The sequence below is a fragment of the Mus caroli genome, unplaced genomic scaffold, assembly GCF_978045245.1.
Source record: "Mus caroli unplaced genomic scaffold, Mus_caroli_1 scaffold_12, whole genome shotgun sequence".
In the NCBI taxonomy this organism is placed as follows: Eukaryota; Metazoa; Chordata; class Mammalia; order Rodentia; family Muridae; genus Mus; species Mus caroli.
Genome location: NW_028227267.1, coordinates 53,500,649 through 53,521,246, shown reverse-complemented (window position 1 = coordinate 53,521,246; position 20,598 = coordinate 53,500,649). Strand labels below are relative to the sequence as shown.

Sequence of the window (20,598 nt, the reverse complement as noted above, 5' to 3'; positions counted from 1 at the left end):
TATAAGACTTGCTTTGGTCATGGTGTCTCTTCACAGCAATAAAACCCTAACTAATGTAGTACTATGTATGTGGTCTATATTGTATGTATTTATTCTATAACTACTGTTTCTCTAAGGATCCCTGTCTAATACGCCAGGGCTTGAGAGTTTATCTGCTGGACTGGTTTTGCACCCTTGATTGGAGGAGGGGGTTGTTTGAATATATATAGAGAAGACAGTTTGACTACATGACCATTTGCAAAAAATATCATTAGCAAATTTGCCCTCCAGGGTCTGTGGCCTCTCCAGCCATCGGCTCCTGACTCTTCTGTGGGGCTCCTGACTCTTCTGTGGGGCCTCATATCTAATTAGAAAGTAGTTGGTTGCTTGCCAGTCATTCCACTATTGCCTCAGTGGGCATATATTCCTCACCAGCCAGCGGTGTAGAAGGGAGGAGTTCACAGCTTGGTAAGGCCACTGGTGAATTTTCCTCCCCAGAAACCTACATGACACTTTCTAGCACTACACATGCTAGCCAGCAGGGAGGACGTTTCAAACTGAGTCCTGGCTTGGTTTCTCTGTGTCCTAGTGTGTGATATCTTCAGCTGTAGGATCTTGTCATCTAGTTCTGGTGGGAAACCGAGAGCAACGGCAACAGCCTGTATTGTTTTGTGAGCCTCTGGGGGCTTCCTGGCTAAGAATTCATGAGGAGGAGTCCCCTACACCTAGCACTGGAGCTTTGGATTAAAAACTTCTATCTAGGAAGAGTGTTGACCACCTGTGCAGCTGTGCAGGGTACTTTTGTTTTAAATGGTATTGTTGAGTTAGTTTGCAAGGTAGTAGGTCTCTCTGTGGCCTTTCCAGATGCCACGAATTCTGGCTAACTCTTTGTTTAATTCCTGCATTTCCCTATCCCATCACCCATGTCGTTAACCCTTCTCTGTTATTCCCTCATCTGCTCTGATGTGTTTTTATCGTCCTTCACAAATCCCTGGCCTGCCACCTCCTATGATCTTTTCTTGTTCTCTGGTCCCTAGAGACACTTGCTCCTACTTCAGCACATAAATATAAAAATTCGAAGCTGAGATTCACATCCGAGAGAGAACATAGAATGTTTGTCTTTCTGGGCCTGGGTTGTCTCACTTAGTGTATACATTATTGATCACTACTAGGAAGCTGGCTGAGCCCCCTTCCTTTTGGGTTGTATGGCAGCGTCATTGTGCAGGAATATCTCATTAAATCACTGGCTATTGATGGGTAAGTCGATCTTGAACCACCCTGTACCCTCACGAAGAGCCTGATAGTGAGGTTAGAAGTTCCTATTCCCTAGCTTTAAGATTCATTCCCCTGATAGTGGTCCCTACCCTGAGGAGGCCTTCCCAAGTCACTCACTAACTAAACTCAGGTGTGGACAAAAAGGCCATGCTCTGCATAGTGTGAGGGGTTCCTTTCACCCAGAGTTCCCGAGCTCAGGTTATAGCGAGGCTTTTAAGAGCTCGGCAGCAGCTCCCCTGAGTTGTCAGTTTTCTCTTGCTATAACACACATTGGAAGCTAGGCTTTCTACGAAGGATGTGTGTTACCTCACAGTACGGGAGGCTACCAGTCCAAGATTAGTGACCTCCATTTTGGCCACTGCTGGGTGTTCCTTGGCTGCACAACACAATGAAGAAGGAATTAAAAATAGCTGCATGGAGATGCATGTGGTGGGTTAGCCTTATTTATACTAATTCGCTCGGTGACAACTAACTAGGGTTGCCCAGAACTACATTAAGGAAAATGTACCCAATGACCTAATCGGGTCTCTCCATTTCCCCTGGGACCCGTCCCCCTGCTTCTGTCCCTCTTGTCTCCAGCTCAGTATTTGACTATGAATGATCTTGGGTTGCTACTTTTGATCCTGAACTGTGGCAGATGTTCTCCCAAATGACCTACTGTGACCTTGATGTGGGGAGCGGGTGTGGCAGCAGTCCCAAGAAGGCGCCAGGGACTGCAGCTAAGTCGTATGACTTGCACCTGACTTCCTCATATAAACCACAAACATCGTGAGAGCTGCGCAGGTGTACCAGGTTACTGGCGAAGCCATTTTGGTGGGGATATGCCCCTGCTGCCCTGATTAGCTGAAGCTGGTGAGGTGGCGTGGCTTGCTTTGTGTGGATGAGAACTGATAGTATATAAGAGTGAGAGGCCCAGGGCTCGGGGTCTTTCGCCTACACAGTCAATGCGCAGCCCAATAAACGTGTGCAGAAGGATCCTATTGTGGTGTCTTTCTTGCTGGCGAGTCAGGCGTTCCACACCTTGAAATGATCCATAAGAGGTAGCTACTGGCAACCATGCTAATTAAACCTATTATAAGTACATGAACCCTTTATTAATTGCTAGACCAACGAGGTCTCATGACTCCAAAATGTCTCAGCGGCATGGTGTTTGTTTTTTTTTTTTTTTTTTTTTTTTTTGTGACCCCAACCCCGGCATGGTGTTTTAAAAAACAAAACCCACAATTGCATTAGTGCTAGAGGTAGGGTTCACATCAGTGAGGAATTTGGGGTGTCCTAGAAACATCTAAGTTTTCTTGTAAAACTCAGCAGTATTTTTTAGACACTACTTCTTTTTTATTTATACATCCTCTTAGTTGTTTTAGCTTTAGCTTGTGCAAACATTAATTATTTTGGTTAATATGCCTGGACCATGGTCAGGATCATGGACTGAAAAAAAGCATTGCCAAGGCAGATACGGCTTTTGCAGGATTGAAGATGGAGGAGTGTCTAGGCAGACACAAAATAGGATAAGGTGGCATTCATAACCTTAGTCATTTGACCTTCTTCTTCAGAAAGGAAGAGGCAGTTTAAAGCTGCCTTAGGTTTGTAAGAAAATATGTCTTAGAGTTTCTATTACTTCAACAAAACACCATGACCAAGAAGCAAGTTGGGGAGGAAAAGGTTTAGTCTTGCAGTTTGTCACCGAAGGAAGTCAGGTCAGGTACTCAGGCAGGGCAGGAACCTGAAGGCAGGAACTGATGCAGGAGCTATATAGGAAGCTGCCTACTGGCCATCCACAATGGGCCCTCCCCTCTTGATCACTAGTTGAGAAAATGCCTTAAGCTGGATCTCATGGAGGCATTTCCTCAACTGAGCAGCCTTCCTCTCTGATGACCCCAGCTTGTGTCAAGATGACACAAAACCAGTCAGTACAATCTCCCTTGCAGAGAGGGACCGGTCACCAGTGTAATTTGGCCGATCTGATGGGTAAAAGGTGTTTTCCTCGTGCCACTTTTCATCTCATTTAAACTAGGCTCGGCGTCTTCAAATGTTTATTGATAATTTGTGGAATTGTTTAAAAACCTGACTGCCTCAGAGGTTTCTCTTTCCGAATCCCTGGCAAGGGAATGGGAATAAGGCAAGTATAAGGCAAGTGTCTACTCTCCTGCATCTGTCAGTGTGAGTGTGTTCTGATTTCAGCTTTTCCCAAACTGCTGGCCTAAAAGTGTTTCCACTTCCAATTGTGGGCACAAAACTTGTGTCATGCAGTGTAATGCCTCTCATTCTCTGGTCTCAGACCCAAGTGTCATCAGGGCACTAGCCTTTTTTTTTTTTTTTTTTTTTTTTTTTTTTTTTTTTTGCAACAGGGTCTTGCTGTCTCTAAATGTAGCCTGGTTTTGGAACTCCCGGTTCAGCCTCCCAGGTTTTGCGAGAGCAGGTGGATTCCATCACGCCCTGCTTGGCTTTTCTTTTTCTTTTCCTAACACACTTGGCACTGCACGCCTCTGGAAGAAGGAAGTAAGGCACACAGAAGCTGTGGTACACTACAAGGAATTCAAACGCGTCCTTCCGTTTCTCAGAGTAACACATCCGGAGTTTCCATTTGTAGCTGTCCCTTAAGTATCCGGGCCTCCGTTCACATCAGTGAAGCCAGGCTGCAGGTATCTCACCAGAACTGGATTTCCAGTGTAGAGTAGAATGTAAACAGTGGAACAAAAGTCCTTAAAGTGACAAACTGGTGCTAACGTCTTTAAAGGAACATTTTCTTGAAAGTGTCTCTGGGGTGAACCTTTGAGTCAACCTGGCAGTATCCGCTCCTGGTTTAATGGTTTCCTGTTAGAAACTGAAAAGTAAAAATTGCTCAGCTCAGAAGTGTCTGGTCTTCCCTGTTTGCATCCACCGTCCCACGCTTCCCCGTGCTAGAGCCCAGTGGCCTTCCTGAAGTCTCTCCCCGAGGGCTCCGCCCCTCCTGCGCCTTGGCCCCTCCCCGGAGCTTGTCAGCCAATGGGCTAGTCCTCATGAGGTTTGGGCACGCCTACCCAGGCGCCCAGCCTTATTCTGGCGCGCGACCCGCTTTGCTTTGCTCGCTCCCTCCGCTAACGCAGCTGTACAGCCAGGCCCGGATCTGCCATGGCGTCCCCAGCAGCGGGCGGGGTGGTGATCGTAGGCAGGTAAAGGTCTCAGTGGCGCCGTGCGGCAATGGCTGGCGCACTGGCAGCGTCCCGAACGCGGGACCTCCCGCGGGCGGCCGTGGGTGCCTCGGGTGGGCATCAGGCTCTACCTCTACCTCGCTCCTCCAGGCGCTTCGCACTTGGGTTCCGAAGCTAGCCTGGCAGTAGACTAGGTGGTGGCCGTGGCTTAGCCGAGCAGTAAGGAGAGCCTTAAGCCGGTGCGGGGTCACTTTTGTCAGCGCAGGCCAGAGGTGCCGGGCATCATTGAATACTAGCAATGAACCTGCGAAAACTGTGTTCTTATGCTTTTGAGACGGAGGTCTTGTGTAGCTCATCCTGGCCTCAAAGTTTCTAGGTAGCTGAGGCTATCCTTGAACTCCTGATCCTCCTGCCAAATACTCCAGATTACTGAGCTTGCTGGTGTGTACCACCACGCCCAGTGTGAAAACAGCTTATTCTTATTAAGAACGCAGACAAGAGTTTTACCAAGATGATAGTAACTAACGGATAACTATTGGCCTGGGTTGGCAAGGAGGTTGGTTCGCATGCACCACTGGGCTAGGCTAAATCTCTGGAGGCAGAAACCTTGTCAGTCAAGGCACTCTGCTTTCATGTGTGTATGTGTCCCGAGGCAGGAGTCTGAGTCACTTTAACAGCCCAAGTTCATCTGACACACCAATTTCTGTTCTCATGATTCCCCTTTCTCCTTATTGCTTCTTTTTAAAAATAAGAACGCTTAGAATATCTTTCATTGCCTAGCTGTCTGAAAGTCTATCAACGTGTAGCAACACATAATAACTAGTATTGGTTGGTAGCTATTAAAGGAGTGGCTTCATGTCCCTGCTTATAGTTTTGGCTACTTGTTGTTCTTTCTGCAGTCCAGTCCCAAGTTCAGGCTTTTTCCTTGAGAGTTCTTTGGAGGGAGGTATCAGAATGCTGTTGCTATTTTCTCTCTTACAGAACTGTAGAATTAACTGTACCTTTGTCCTTTCCCGTGGTTGCCTGTGGTTGAATGGTCAAAAAATATCAAAAATGTGCACTTTGCTCCTGTGGTGAACTGTGCTGCCTCACCTTCTGTGAGAGCCACTGGTGTGTCACGGGCTAGGTTTTTGCAGGTCTCCATTGGGAAGTAGATCTTTGCCTGCACCTGACAGGTGTCACGTGGCATTTTGACTGGATTTTGCATTCGTCTGGCTGTGGGTGGTTCATAGACTCCCAAGGAGAGACTCAACAGTTATTTCTGAGCTCATGGACGGGGAACTAGAAGGGGGCCGGGACATCTTAAGGACCACAAGATGACCTGAGCTATTGTCTTCTAATGTGAAAATTCTGTCTTCTGCTTACTCCCTCATCCTTCCCCGTCCTTCTTTCTCATTTGCTTATCCAGCTGTCAGTCATTCATCTATCTATATTATATCTACTACCTATCTTCTACCATCTATCTCATCTCTATCAACTTTATTTCTGTCCTATCACTGACCATCTCTATCTTTCAGTGCCCCATGGGTGACTCATGGGAATATCCATTTTAGCTGATGGTGCCCAGAATGTAAATCAATTCCTTAACACCTGGATGAAGAGCTTGGCAAGGCTGCGCCCCTGCGCACCTGCACGCCTGTAATCCTAGGGAGGTGGAGATGGGAGGATCTCAAGTTCCAGGCCAACCTGGGCAAGAGTCTCAAACAAAACCAAAAACAACATAGAAATAGACCTGGCAGCGATTCACTGCTTTCTTTTGAAAGAAGTTAGACAAGTTTTTAAAAAAATATTTGTGTGTGTGTGTAGGTATATGTAGTATGAGTAGAGATCAAAAAACAACCCTGTGGAGTTGGTTTTCTCCATACCCTTACGTGGGGCCTGGGGATCAAACTCAGATTAGGTCCCTAGGTTTTCTTGGCAAACACCTTTACACCCCAGGTCTCTCCCTGGGCTTTTCTTCCTCTTCCATCCCTCTATCTTGTTTCCTCTCACTCCTTCCCTCTCTCCTTTTCTTCCCCTTCTTCTTGAAGTGTGAGGATTAAACTCAGGGCCCTGCAAGTGTGGATAAGTTCCTTATTGACCTATACCCTAGGTCATTTTTACTCCATCTGATCTAGGACCTTACTATGTAGCCTAGGCTGGCCTGGTTCTCCTGATTCAGCCCTCTAAAAGTGCCAGAACTATGAATATGTGTCAGATTACTGGCTCACTGTAAGTGTGTGTTTGTGTGTGTGTGTGTGTGTAGTGTGTGTGTGGCAGGGTTCATGGTAGCCCAAGCTGAACTCTGATGCAAGATATTTAATCTTATTGTGAACGCCAAGATTGTGTTATTTACTGAAAAAAAGCTGTTTCTAGTTGTGGTGTAGCTCAGCCTTAGCACACACCTCTTATCCCTCTGGCTGGAATACAGACATACCTTTACTACACACCTTTAAACCCAAACAACGAAAGTAAAGTAGTTTGTAGAAGGAGGCACTCATGTTTGAAAGTGATGTCTAATTGAGTGGCAGACAGAATGATGAACCAGAGAAAGATCTCACAGACTAGGATACGTCCAACTCTCCTGAGAAGAGAAAGGAGAAGGAAGCTACTGGAGAGACAGTGCAGAGAGAGAGGGAGAGTTTTACAGAAGAAAGTTGGAGAACAAGGTAGACACAGGTGAAGACAGGATGAGCCAGAAGATTAGAACAGATGGCCTGAGTTAGTTGCAGGCCTAGCCAAGTAATTAAGGAGAAACTGGATGGAACCAGTCAGCCTGGAGAGGAGTTTGAGCCAGGACAGCTGAGTTGAGCCAGCCAATCAGAGCTCAGAAAGAACTAGAAAGGTGTGAGCTTATTTAGCAGCAAGTCTCAGAGGCTGAAAGCATTCTAAGCCTAGAGTAGCTAGAAGGTTCTAGGACTAGGCCTAGGTTAGCAGATGGAGGCAGTAAGCCTCAGAGACAATAACAGCAGGAGAATATGAGTCACTGTTATAGACTCCTAATTCCTATGTCACAGAGGGTGTCCTTCTGCCTCAGTCTCTCCCCCAAGTCCCCTCAGTGTTGGGATTACAGAACATACCCATCTAGAAATTTGGCCTTGATTTAATTATTTTCTATTGCTCTTTCCACCAAGGCTACTTTTCCTTAGGACCATGTAACCCTGTGAGCTTCTGGGCAGGCTGTTTTAAAATGGCAGAGAAGAGTAGACTTATGGGATCTAAGGATGGAGGACCCCTTCCCCCCCCAAAAAAAACCCCAAAACCAAACCTCACGGTCTGAGGCTGTAGGAGTGAAAGATTGAAAACCAGGAAGTGACAACTTGAGTAACTGGGATAGAGATGAGGACAGACAGGCATTTGAGTTGTGTTCCCAGGCTGTCACTGTCACATCATCTTTACACAACTGTTTCCCAGTCACTGGGAACATCATTACCCACTGTTCTGTGGTGGCAAACCTATTCTAGACTTGAGCTTGTTTAGGACGGTTGGGGAGGGTGGGTGTGGGCACGGAGGGCAGGGTTTAAAGCTAAGCACTGCATATCCTGGTGCTGGACCTGCCTTTACTGGAACCCTCTTCTCACCAGACATAGGATTTAGTCCTCAGCTTGGGGCTGATCTTCTCTAAGAAAAAACTTCTGGCTTCTGGAAGCTTCTACATGCCGATACTGTCTTGCCCACATTAGCACTTTAATCCATATCTACTCCCCCTGGTCCCAATCGACAGGTGTTCGAATATTTCCTATAGAGATGGCCCCACATATGTGAAGGCCTTGGAGGATGTTGTTTGATATTTGTCTGTGTTAGGGTTGCCATTACTGTGATGAGACACCATGACTAAAACAACTCGGGAAGGAAAGGGCTTATATCAGTTTACACTTCCAGGTGGCAGCCCACAAGGAAAGAGCTCAAAACAGGCCAGGAACTTGGAGGCAGGAGCTGATGCAGAGGCCATTGAGGGGTGTTGCTTACTGTCTTGCTCCTTATGGTCTGGTCAGCCATATGCTTTTTTATAGAGTTCAGGACCTCTAGCCCAGGGACGGCACCACCCACAATGGGCTGGGCCTTCTCATATTAATCACCAATTAAGAAAATGCCCCCCAAGCTGGCCTACAGCAGGATCTTCTGGAGACATTTTCTCAGTTGAGGCTCCCTCTCTGAGGGCTCCAGCTTGTGCCAAGTTGACATAAAACTGGCCAGTACAATATTAAAGAGGAGATTTATATTCTCGAATATTCCTCTTTAATAAGATTCCAGAATTTTGCTTTGGGGCAACTGTAATTTAATATAACATTTTATGAATTGTTTGAGAATTTTATAAAATGAATTTTGATCATATTCACCCTCTATGTCCACCTCTCCACACCTCCCAATATTGTGGCTTTTTGTGCTGCCTGTATAGACTCATGGGTATGGGACTATCCATGAGTGGTCGGTTAGCATCTCAGGGGCCACACTTCTAAAGAAAACTGGTTCTCCCTTCCCCAGAAGCCACCAACTGTCAATAGCAGTGGAGGCTCTTAAGCTACATTTTTTTATTTAAACTCTTTGAGACAAATATTTTCTTTAAAGTGTTGCCCTGAATATTCCTGAAAAATCTGTTAATTCTTCCACATACAGAGAACCATACATACAGAGGTATACATACTGTCTCTCTGCCTCTGAGTCTGTGACAACACTAATGTGTCCTTCCTAGGAAACATTTAATAATGTCCAGCTTTACGCAGCTCACTTACATCAGTATCTTAGAAGCAGCGTGCCCTGTAGACAGACAGGTAATTTTAAAAGTAGCTAGAGTCAGGCTTGGTGGTGCCTGAAGTCCTAGCACCCAGGAGACTGAGGCAGAAGAATTGCTGTTAAGTTTGAGGCCATCCATGGCTACAATAACAAGACAAGTCTTTAAAAAGAATAAACAAACAAACAGACAAAATGGTCCTAGAGTGACCTTATTCAAATCTGGCTGGCACTAGAGATAAAACTATAATAGGACCGACTTTGTTGCTGAAGCCTTTCCCTGATGCTTTGCTTGCTGCTGTGTCCTTAGGTAGCTTTTCTGATAGATTTAGGAATTTTGAAACTTTAAGATGCATCAAAATGGGAAGGACCTTGCATTTCTTCTTCTCTGGGCTCTTGTCCTATGGATTTCAGGTGTCTAGATGTTTAGATAAAGTTAGAGGGTGGTAGAACGCTTAAGGACGGGGGTGGGAGTAGTTAATTACATAGCACTGGGGATGACAAAGCAGAAGGAACAGGCAGGAACTTTCCAGCCGTGGGGTGATGCTGAAGTGACCATGTTCATTGTGTGCTGCGGATACAAGCCACACTGAGAAGCTGAATGTTGTAGTAGCTGCATCAAAGAAATGGAAAAGGACTGGAGAGACGTTCAGATGATTAAGGACACGGATGGCTTTCCAGGGGTCTTGGGGTTCAAATCCCAGGATATACATGACAGCTCACAAACACCTGTAGTTTCAGTTCCATAGGGTCCAGAGCCCTCCTCTGGTCTCCTCAGACACTTCATATACTTTGGTGCACACACACAGACACACGCACATACACACTTTGGTGCACACACGCATCTTCATGCACACACACACACACAAAAACACTCAAACACATAAAATATAATAAAAAATAAAGAAATATGAGATGTTGTTAAGTGGGGCAATGCAGTATACCCCCTTACTCCCAACACCCAGAAGGCTTCAGCAGAAAGTGAGACTGTGGCTTAAACAAAATAAACACAAGCAACAAAAGCAGTTCTTGTTATGTCGGAGATGTGGGTCAGTAACAGGTACAGCAATTGCCTAGCATACAGGGAGCCTTGGGTTTCCTCCTCAGCACTCTCTAGCAGAGGTAATAAGAACAAGGTCGAACAGAACTAGTCCCCTCCCACCTGCTTTGGAATGCTGTCCAGGCTAAGGGAGGTTGCTGGATGTGAGTGGCCTCATCTCTTATAGTTTTTGACCTTTGCTTTTATAGACCCAGGGAGAGAACACACCCTTCCATATGTGTGCAGCTTGCCAGCACTGCCTGTTCCTTCGCCTGTGTCTGCAGCCCACCATTCCTCTGTCCATCTTACTCATTGTCACAGTGTGTCAGCACACAGGAGTCTAAGGCCACACCGCTCTAGGGCTGTGGTTTGATCAGCAGTGGGTGAGGTGCAGATTGGATGGGCACTCGGCAGGGTCTTCCTAAATTGAAATGTAAAAGGGATTTCTTTTTCTTTCCTTCCTTTCTTGCCCTCTTTCATCAATTTTTTTTTTCTATTTGCGACTGTATCCTATGCATCCCTTGAACTTCTTTTTTTTTTTTTTTTTTGGTTTTTCGAGACAGGGTTTCTCTGTGTAGCCCTGGCTGTCCTGGAACTCACTTTGTAGACCAGGCTGGCCTCGAACTCAGAAGTCCGCCTGCCTCTGCCTCCCAAGTGCTGGGATTAAAGGCGTGCGCCACCACCGCCCGGCTTCCCTTGAACTTCTAAGCCTCCTGACTCTATCTGCAACTTCCAAAGGACTAGAATTTTAGGCATGCAATACCATATCTAGCTCTGATAAGTTCTTGGTTCTTTTGGTTTGCTTTTTTTTTTAAACCCACTGGGTATGGTGGGTTACACCTGAAATTTTAGCACTCAGGAAGCAGAGACAGGTGGATCAAGAGTTGAAATGTGGCTTGGACCATATAGAGAGGGACAGCCTGGGATATGAGATATCACAGAATGGTTTTATCACTGAAGCCCCCAGAGTGGCAATACAGCCTGGTGCTAACCACATCTGAGGCTTCTTTTGTGGTTAAATAAGTCACCATTCTGATAAACATAACATGGAAGAAAAGTGTCTAGAGCTAGTGTCTGGCCAGGCAAGGGCTGTTTTGAACATTCACTGGCCTATAAACAGAAAGTCTTAAACTGTTAAACGGTGCTAAAGGCCCTTTAGAAGACTGGATTGAAGAAATACATCTTCAGCCTAGAACCCTTCTCTTCAGAGTCTAGCTCGCCATCAAATGGGTTTCCCATTCCTTCATGGTTTGGAACAACTCAGTCTAATAGAACCTTGCACAAAGACGAGAGGTTCTCTACATAGTTGATCCAAGGTACCCTGCTTCACAGGATACCAAACATCTGATGCTCAAAGTTCTTACATGATATAGTGGAACATTTGCATAGAATCTATGCACATCATAGTTGACTTTAGTCACTGCTAAACAAGAACCTATGCACATCCACTTTAGTCGTTGCTAACCAACTAATGGGCTAGAGAAGCCCATAGCCAAGGAAGTTTTTCTAGAAACTTCTATTTAGGTAAAGCTGGGATTCTTGATTCTGCTGTAGAAAAGAATTTTGGGACCAGTCAGTATGAAGCAGAGTTGGAGTCTTATCAAGTGAGATTTTAATATTGAGTTAAGGCCTAGAAAAAGTACACAATGTGGGTTTCTTAAAAGAAAGGGCTGCTTAAGTGTCTTTATAATAACCATATGTGAGATTTTGGTGGCATCTGGCTTCCTCCTGCAGCAGTTGGGAACAAATATAGAGACCTATAGCCAGACATGCAGAGAGTGAGAGACCTTGGGACACTCGGCCCTAAACAAGATGTCTCCATCAAATCTCTCTCCTCAAGACTAAGGGAACCCTGCAGAAAAGGAGACAGAGTGTAAGAGCCAGAGGGGATGGATGACACTAAGAACAAGGCCTCCTAAATCTACACAATCAAGGCTCATATGAACTCACAGAGACTGAGGACACATGCCCAGGGCCTGCAAGGGTCTGCACCAGGTCCTCTGCAGGTATACTATGGCTTCCGGTTTAGTGTTTTTGTAGGATCCCTGCCTGAGTGTGTCAACAAGTGGGTCTCTGTTTCTTGTACCTTGTCTGTGGCTCATCTTCTTTTGTTTGTTTGCTTTGTCCGATTCTATGTGCTTTATCTTATATTTTATTACATATAAAAAAAGATTTTGGTGGCTTCTAAATATATATCTCAAGAGTTGCTAATGAACTTCAGTGAGATTATAGGGCAGTTTCTGAGGTATGTTAGATAGAATTACAGCTAATACGCTAAAACTGTAGGCCACAAGGTTTGGCATGCCCAGAAACTTATATTTTACATGTGTGAGTAAGGCTGTATACTCTTAGCCCTAAAATATGACTCTTTGCTGTTTTAACATTCTTCTTAAGAAACCTTTGTATAAAATGAATGTTGTCAGGACTGAAGAGTTAGATGGCTTAGTGGTTAAGAGCACTGGCTGCTCTTCCAGAGATCCTGAGTTCAATTCCCAGCAACCACATGATAGTTCACAACCATCTGTTATAGGATCCGATGCCTTTTTTTGGTGTGTCTGAAGACAATGACAGTGTAGTTGTATTAAATAAATAAATCTTTAAAAGAGAAAGGAAGGAAGGAAGGAAGGAAGGAAGAAAAAGGAATATTGTCTCTGTGCAAAGAAACTTTACAGAGGATGTTGTTATTGTTGTGACTCATAGCTGGTGAAAGACTTAAGCCAGAATCTGGTCGAGGAGTCCAATCCCTTCCCATGTGTCCCTCTCCCCCCTCAATTTTCCCCATCTTTATGCCCCACTTAGTATGTGTAAATAGCATGTAAATGCTTGGTTATTGTTCAGGGAGTAATGACCAAGGAAAGTCGACATGTTCAGAACAGATGCAAGTTGTCCCAATGTCTGACCTGTGGAGAGGCATCTGTCCAACCTTGCTGTCCTACCTGGTAGCCACTGAGACACACGGACAGTGAGTACTTGAACTGTGTCCCGTTCTGCTCACCAACAGAACTTTAACATTGACTTGACTGTAATTTAAATTTTAATGGCTACACATGGCTAAAGTCTAACATGTTGATTAGTGCACATCTAGAGCTCTATGAGTTTGATTAAAATTTGTATATAATCTTATATTAGTTATAGATGATTCTGATAATGTAGAACATGGAGTCAGATCTCCTACAGCTGAGAAACTGCCAAATCTATGTCCATTTAATCCTTCAGTTCCCTAGACTGGTTGTTATAATTAGAGGCTTCTTTTGCCTTGCCTTTCCCTGGCAGACTCCTCTTGACGCCAGACCCCTAAGACTGCCCTTACATTGATCCACATCCCTATTTATTCAGCTAAACCCAATGTCTTGAGTGTCAGCCCAAATCTGAACCTGATCAGTGGCTTGTGAACATGGTGGTACTGTGTTCTCCTTTGGTTGTCATCTATCTATCTATCTATCTATCTATCCATCTATTATTATCTATCATCTATATATCTGTTATTTATCTATCCATCATCTATATATCTATTATCCATCCATCATTTATGCATCTATTTCTATCATCTATATATCTATCCATCTATCCTTCTATCATCTATCTATCATCTATCTATTATCTATCATCTAGCTATCTACCTATCTATCCATCCATCCATTCATCCAGCTATCTATATAGCACTTGCTCATGCTACAGGGTATATGTGGGGGTCAGAGCAGTCAATTCTCAGCAGTCAGTTCTCTTCTGCCATCTTTTTTTTTTTTTTTTTAAGATTTATTTATTTATTATATGTAAGTACACTGTAGCTGTCTTCAGACACTCCAGAAGAGGGCGCCAGATCTCATTACGGATGGTTGTGAGCCACCATGTGGTTGCTGGGATTTGAACTCTGGACCTTTGGAAGAGCAGTCGGGTGCTCTTACCCACTGAGCCATCTCACCAGCCCCCTCTTCTGCCATCTTAGGAGATCTAGGATTGAACTCAGGTGGGCAGGCAATGTGTACAACCACTTGTACTTGTTGAGTTATCTGGCCAGCTGTGCACTTCCCCACTAGAGTTGAAACATTTTGCTGGTTATATAACCAGGACAGCCAGGGCTATATAATGAGATCCTATCTCAACAAACAAACAAACAAAAAAAAAAACAAGAAAGGAAAAAAGGAAGGAAGAAAGGAAGAAAGGAAGAAAGGAAGGAAGGAAGAGAGAGAGAGAGAGAGAGAGAGAGAGAGAGAGAGAGAGGAAGGAAGGAAAAGAGAGAAAGTTGGGCTGTCCCAAAGCCCAAACCTTTGCTTTCTGTGTCAACTTTCACTTTCCTGGGGATCTCATTAGTCACATTTTTAGAAATGTCCATACAGCAATGCCCACACAGACATCTTAGGCCAAGCCTTGACTCTGAACCTAGTTCCTATCCAGTTGTGTGCTAGCCCCATACCTCTTTAATGTCTGCTTCCCACTTAAAAATATCCTGCACTGAACTCCTAATTGTTTCCTAAAGTCTTCACCAACAGAGTTAATGACATCTCATTCTTTCTTGGAACATAATTTGGCATTGATTCCTTTTCCCCACATCATATAGGCCACTGGCAATTATTAAGATATAAATCAAGAACCCAGTTATCCACTTTTCATCCCCCTGCTACCCTTGTCCACGTACACCACCACATCCTATAATGGCCTCTGTACTCCTTATAAGTACAGACATTTCATGACTTGTGACGAGGCTGTGTTGGAAAAACCCATCTTAAGGTGAACATATCAGGAGTGGACAATGCCCTAAACACAACCATCCATCTGCACAGCCCAGTTTATGTCTCAGCACACAGTGGAGCATCTCATTCCCTTGGTGATCTCAGGGCTGCCTGGGAACTGCAGTTGCTGCCCATTGTGTGTGTGTGTGTTTTTAATTGCATGCTGCAGGATATTCCTGTATAGTGAAGAATACCTTTAAACCCAAAATCCTTTTGACAGCCTCCTGAAAGCTGGTATACATCACCATCCCTAGCTCCAGACTGCTCCTTTTAAACTTTTAAAACCAGTCTGTTCGTGTCTGTAATCTAAAACCTTTCATTAGCTACCCGTCACACCCAGATTAAAAGCCTGAATCCTGCTGTGGCCTCCAAAAACGCTCTGTATGTAATGAGATCACCCCTCTGCCCTCCGCTCTCTGACCTCATTCTCTGTCTCTCTTTCCTAACACCTTCGTGCTAGTGGTGCCGACCTGCCCACCCGGACCTGCAAGCATACTCCAGCTCTGCCAGGGCACATTTCTTCCAGACACCTTCAGGTTTGGTCCCTCGACTCCTGCAACCAACTGATAGTTGCTGATGGTGCTTTCAGAGTTCTCTCCGTGTCCCGACCATTTCCTACTCAAGGTCCTACTTCCAGCTACTTCCTCTTTCTCAGCACTTCTGTTAGTTGGCTGTCTTCCGCCCACTGTAAGGTCAGGAGCTGGAGTGGCGCCTGGCACACAGCTAGCTTGCTGGCACTCTGTGTATCCCCAGCAAACTGCTGTTGCTCTTGTGTTGACCCCATAGGATGTGCCGCTGGCCTTTATCTAGAGTCAGCTTTTTTCATGGTTGTCAATAACTAACACGTATCAAGCTCTACTGTACAATGTGCCAAGATTACAAAGGTTCCCAGAGCATGGGGTTCATCTGGTCAAACAAGCGTATAAAGTCTTTCCACTCCCGCTTCCTTGCACAAAGCTAACTGAAATGTTATCTGCATGCTGAGATAAGTACAAGAAAGATCCAGCTGCCATCTAGTGAACCTCCTCCAGTCCTGGAGATTTAGATGGAGCAAGGTCCTGTTTGGGTGTGCCATTTTCTTCTAGGCCTGCCTGCACACAGAAGATCGTCCAACAATAGAGTTTAGCTAGAATTGGTCCAATGGAGACTGTCTCGACATTTCTGTGTCCTTGGGATCCATATCTGGAGATTTAACCAAACAAAGACTAAAAATAATTGACAAAAAAAAAAAAAAGTGCCTGACTTCATGTGTGCAGACTTTTTCCTGTGGTTACCTCCAAACCAGTGGTTCTGGACTTATAGGTCTCAGCCCCTTTGGGTTGAATGACCTTTTCACAGGGGTCACCTAAGACCATCGGAAAACATATTTACATTATGATTTATACCAGTAAAAAATTACACTTAGGAAGTAGCAACGAGATACTTTTATGGTTGCAGGCCAGCACAACATAAGGAACTGTGTTAGAGGGTCGCAGTGTTAGGGATGTAAACAGCGGACTATGACAGTCCTGCACAATAGTATTTTCATTGTTTTAGCTGTATAAGTTGTTTATAGATGTTCAAGGTGGGATATAGAGGTGTAGGAGGATGGGTGAAGGTTCTGAGCAAATGCTGTGCCATTTTAGGTTATGGACATGGCCACCCACTAGAACAGGGGCAGGAAGGCCTGGAGCTAACTCCTCACCTATGCAGAGGGCCACTTCATTTATTGTTTCTGGATTGTGACAGTTTCTGAGACACTCCTTGTTCTTGATGACCTTGACAATTTTGAAGAATACTAGGCAAGAAGTTGAATTCCGTTTACTCTCCTAATATTTCCCTCCTGATTAGCACTGAGGTCTCGGTTGCTGGGGGTGCAGGAGGGGTACGCTCAGAGGTTAATAGCCAGTCTCATCACGGCATATCAAGGGAGTGAACAGTCAGCGTGACTCACCGTGGCTGATAGTGACTTGAACACCTGCTGAGGTCATGTTTGCTAGGTTTCTCCAAGGCTGAGTTACTCTGTTTCCTTCCTTTCTGTACTTTTGAGAGTGCCTCTGCTTAAACTTCATTTAGGGGTAGATGGAGGGTGTATTAGTCAGGGTTCAGATCTGATAGAATGAATATGTATGTACAGAGCAAGTGAATATATATTATATTCGTGTATTATATAATATGTATATAGAAATATATTATACATAATATTATATAGTTTTTTAGATTGGCTTATGGGCTGTGGTCCAGCTAGTCTCCCAGTTGAACATCAAAGAGTCTAGTAGTTGTTTTGTCCACAAGGCTGGATATCTCAGCTGGTCTTCAGTGTGCACCAGGATCCTGAGGAAGTAGGCTCTACTGCCAGTGAAGAAATGGACTTACCAATAAGTAGTAAGGGCAGGCAAAGAACAAATGCCTCCTTTTCCCATGTCCTTTGTATGGGCTACCTGCAGAAGGAGTGGCCAAGATTAAAGGTGGACTTTCCCACTGCTAGGATCTGGATTAAAGATGTGTGTTCCTGCTTTTCCTCTTCTGGGGACAGTGCTTAGAGGCACTCAGGATGGTCCAGCTTTTGACATACTGTTTGTGGGCTTTCCTATAACACAGCCTCTAACAAAAGTAGGCTGTCTTGAACCCCTGGTAACAGGATTGTTTATCTTTACACTAGGAGGTTGGGAAAGCACCTAAATCTGCATGTGGCGTGTGCCCAGGCAGACTTCGAGGGGTTCGTGCTGTGAGACCCAAAGTCCTTCTGAGACTGTCTAAGACAAAGAAGCACAGCATGTCATGACGCAGGGCCTATGGTGGGTCCATGTGCATGCGCCAAGTGTGTCCGTGACAGGATCAAGCAGGCTTTCCTTATTGAGGAGCAGAAAATAGTTATGAAAGTATTGAAGGTACAAGCATAGAGTCAGAAAGCAAAATAAATATACAACTTTTTAAAGTAATAAATATCAAGACTTGGTCTACAAGAAAGGAAAAAAAAAAAGGTGTGTGTTCCCACTTGGAAATGATTCAATTAAGGAAAAGGCCTTACAGGCATACCCATCTGCTTGGGTTTTATTTATTACAAATAAAGTCAAGTTCACAACCAAGAACAGTCATCAAAGAGTGAAACCATGTGTCTCTAAGAATGGTATCGCTGTCTAAAATTATTGGAACTCTTCTGCAGGGTAATTTTATTCACTCATTTCTATGTGATAGAAATTGGATTTTATAGCCTTGGCTACTGAGCACTCTCTTGATGGTTGTATGCGTCTGTCTGACATCTGGGCCTGTCAGGCATCAACTTGAGCACTTCCTGGCTTTCTGGTGCTGCAGAATGCTCCAGGGTCATCTTCTATCTTGCTTGCTCAGCCCTAGAGCTATTCATTTCTCTAAAGTATCCTGCTTCCTTTGATTGAAGGATGGGATTAGGAGCCAGTTTGGACCCTGGAAGTGTTCTGGATACATATCTTACTATGTATGCAGTCTGTGCTGGCCCTGAACTCAGGGCTTTCCTGGCCCCCTGGTTCTGGAATAACACGTTTGTTATATGTGCGCCATGCTCTTGGATGTGTTTTATAATTTTGTTTTTAGTCCTTTGGAAACTGACCTTTTTGTTTTTTTTGTTTTTTTTGTCTTCTACAGTAAGTCTGTAAGGGATGGTAGAATACAGGGTAGACGTATGCTCCGGTCTAAGATTGTCTGGTAGAGTGCAGCCTAGCACAGAAGAAACTGTGGCTTTTCTCTTCAGCACTCTATAAACTGGGGTGGTTGCACACGCCTGAAATCCCAGCATTCCAGAGGTAGAAGCCAAGGAATCGGTTCAAGGTTTTCTTCTGCTCTCTGGCCAGCCTGGGTTGTTACACGAGACCTTGTCTGGAAGCCAGAAAAATAAAAGTTAGACCTTGGGGGTTTCCCGTCTTAGGGAAGCTCACACTCATGCTCTCTGGTGTGTGTTTCTTAGTACTTCTTTCTCTTAACCCACATGCTTGGAGTGTATATTAAAAAACGCCTTATGATAAAAGCCCGACTCTTCTTTATAAAATCAAGACAAAAACCTAAAAGAAAGATTAAGGGCACTTGAGTCAGACTCTTGGCTTCATCTTCTCCTCACAGTGCAAGCAGCCAGGCCAGAATTAATCCCTTGATGCTTTCCTTTCAAGTATAAAAGAAGAATCAATGGTATCTACTGTCTAGGGTTATTGTAAAGATTAACAGAGATAAGACTTGCAAAGTGTCTTATGATGTCTGACAGTTGTTCCATGATCAAATGTGATGATGGTGGCAGCCATTACCTGGGGTGGAGGACTGATAGAGACGATGCAGTTGTCCTTTAGTATTCCGGAGTGACAAGTTCTAAGGTCCCCAGAGGGTATCAACATAGATGCTCAAGTCTCTTATGTTAATAAAAGTGGTAGCGTTTGCAGAGAGGTGCCATACATCTTCCATTTAAATTCCTTTTAGATTGCTTGTGTTGTGTTCAATCCAACATAAGGGCTGTGTAAACAGGTGTCACACTGTACCATTTAGAAAAAAATGACAAGGAATGTCTCTGTGTGCAGCACAGATGGCAGCTTTGCCCCTGCACGTGCCCAGTATAGGTGGAAGCAGGCAATGGTTTAAGACATAACATTGTCAAGATGCAAACTTTTCAGATATTTATTAAATGTTGTAAGAGTGGGACCTTGTAGCAGGGCGGTGGCATGCACACCTTGAATCCCAGCATTCTGGAGGCAGAGGCAGGTGGATCTCTGAGTCCAAGATCAGCCTGGTCTACAGAGTGAGTTATGGGAAAGCCAGGGCTACATAGAGAAACTCTGTCTTGAAACAGAACTCTTACAGCCCCTAAAAAAGAATGGGCTATTCTGTAATTTTTATAGATGCTTTATGAATATGAAGAGTGATTGGAGGGATTAATGACCTGAATCCTTCTTGCCTTTTCTCCCTAGTGGGCTCATTGGTCGGAGCTGGGCTATGCTGTTTGCCAGTGGAGGCTTCAAGGTGAAACTCTATGACATTGAGCAACAGCAGATAACAGACGCCCTGGAAAATATCAGGTAGGCCTGGCTCGCACATCTGGAGGTAATGATGGCCCTGTTCCTCTCCCTTCCTCTCACTCTTCCTGTCCTCCAGGCGGTGACTGTAGTTGACCATTTTTTTCATTGGACAGCCTTTGCGGTAACTTTCAGACAATAAAGGTCAGGTTTAAGGTTCTCTGGCACAGACCAGAGAAGAGACTCCTACTGTGAAGAGAGCCCTACACTGGCCAGTGAGAGAGGAATGGAGGAGCCAAATGTGAGTGTTAGCCTTCAATCTCACGTGGGGCCTCGGTGGTTATTTCAGTGTCTGTCAGGGTGGCAGTTATGCTGGAAGCCCTAGCTTTTAAGCTTTTAGAGAAGTTTTAGACTCACTGCAAAAATGGGCCGCTTCTTATCTACCCCAAACTTCCCTGAAGTCAGTGCTTCCCACCTTCAACATTCCTCTCCCACTGGTAATTTGTTACAGTCAACCAAACTACCCTGATATATCAGTGTCCCCCAGAGCTATTGGCTGACATTAAGGTTCTGTCCTGGTGTTGTGTATTCTGTGAGTTGCTCTCAAGTGTGCTGTGTCCATGGTTATAGGACTATACCAAATAGTTCTACTGCCTGAAAATGCTCTGTGCTCTGACTGTTCATTATCCCTTCCCTGGAAACCACTGATATTTTTATTGTCTCCATAATTCTTCTTTTCTTGAATGTTGTATAGTTGGGCTCAGGCAGTTGGTAGCTTTTTT

At 44.7% G+C, this 20,598-nt stretch overlaps 1 protein-coding gene and 1 pseudogene across 1 annotated transcript in view; both read left to right on the top strand.

Annotated features, from left to right (window-relative positions):
- Nucleotides 1-4,276: 4,276 nt before the first annotated feature.
- Nucleotides 4,277-20,598, top strand: part of Cryl1 (crystallin lambda 1) — a 132,134-nt gene continuing 115,812 nt past the window's right edge. Inside the window, exons 1-2 of the mRNA XM_021182253.2 lie at nt 4,277-4,406; nt 19,772-19,879. Of these exons, the coding sequence (XP_021037912.1) occupies nt 4,366-4,406; nt 19,772-19,879 (149 nt within the window). The 5' untranslated portion in view covers nt 4,277-4,365. The remainder of the gene's footprint in view (nt 4,407-19,771; nt 19,880-20,598) is intronic.
- LOC110309525 (large ribosomal subunit protein eL34 pseudogene) lies at nt 17,398-17,764 on the top strand (annotated as a pseudogene).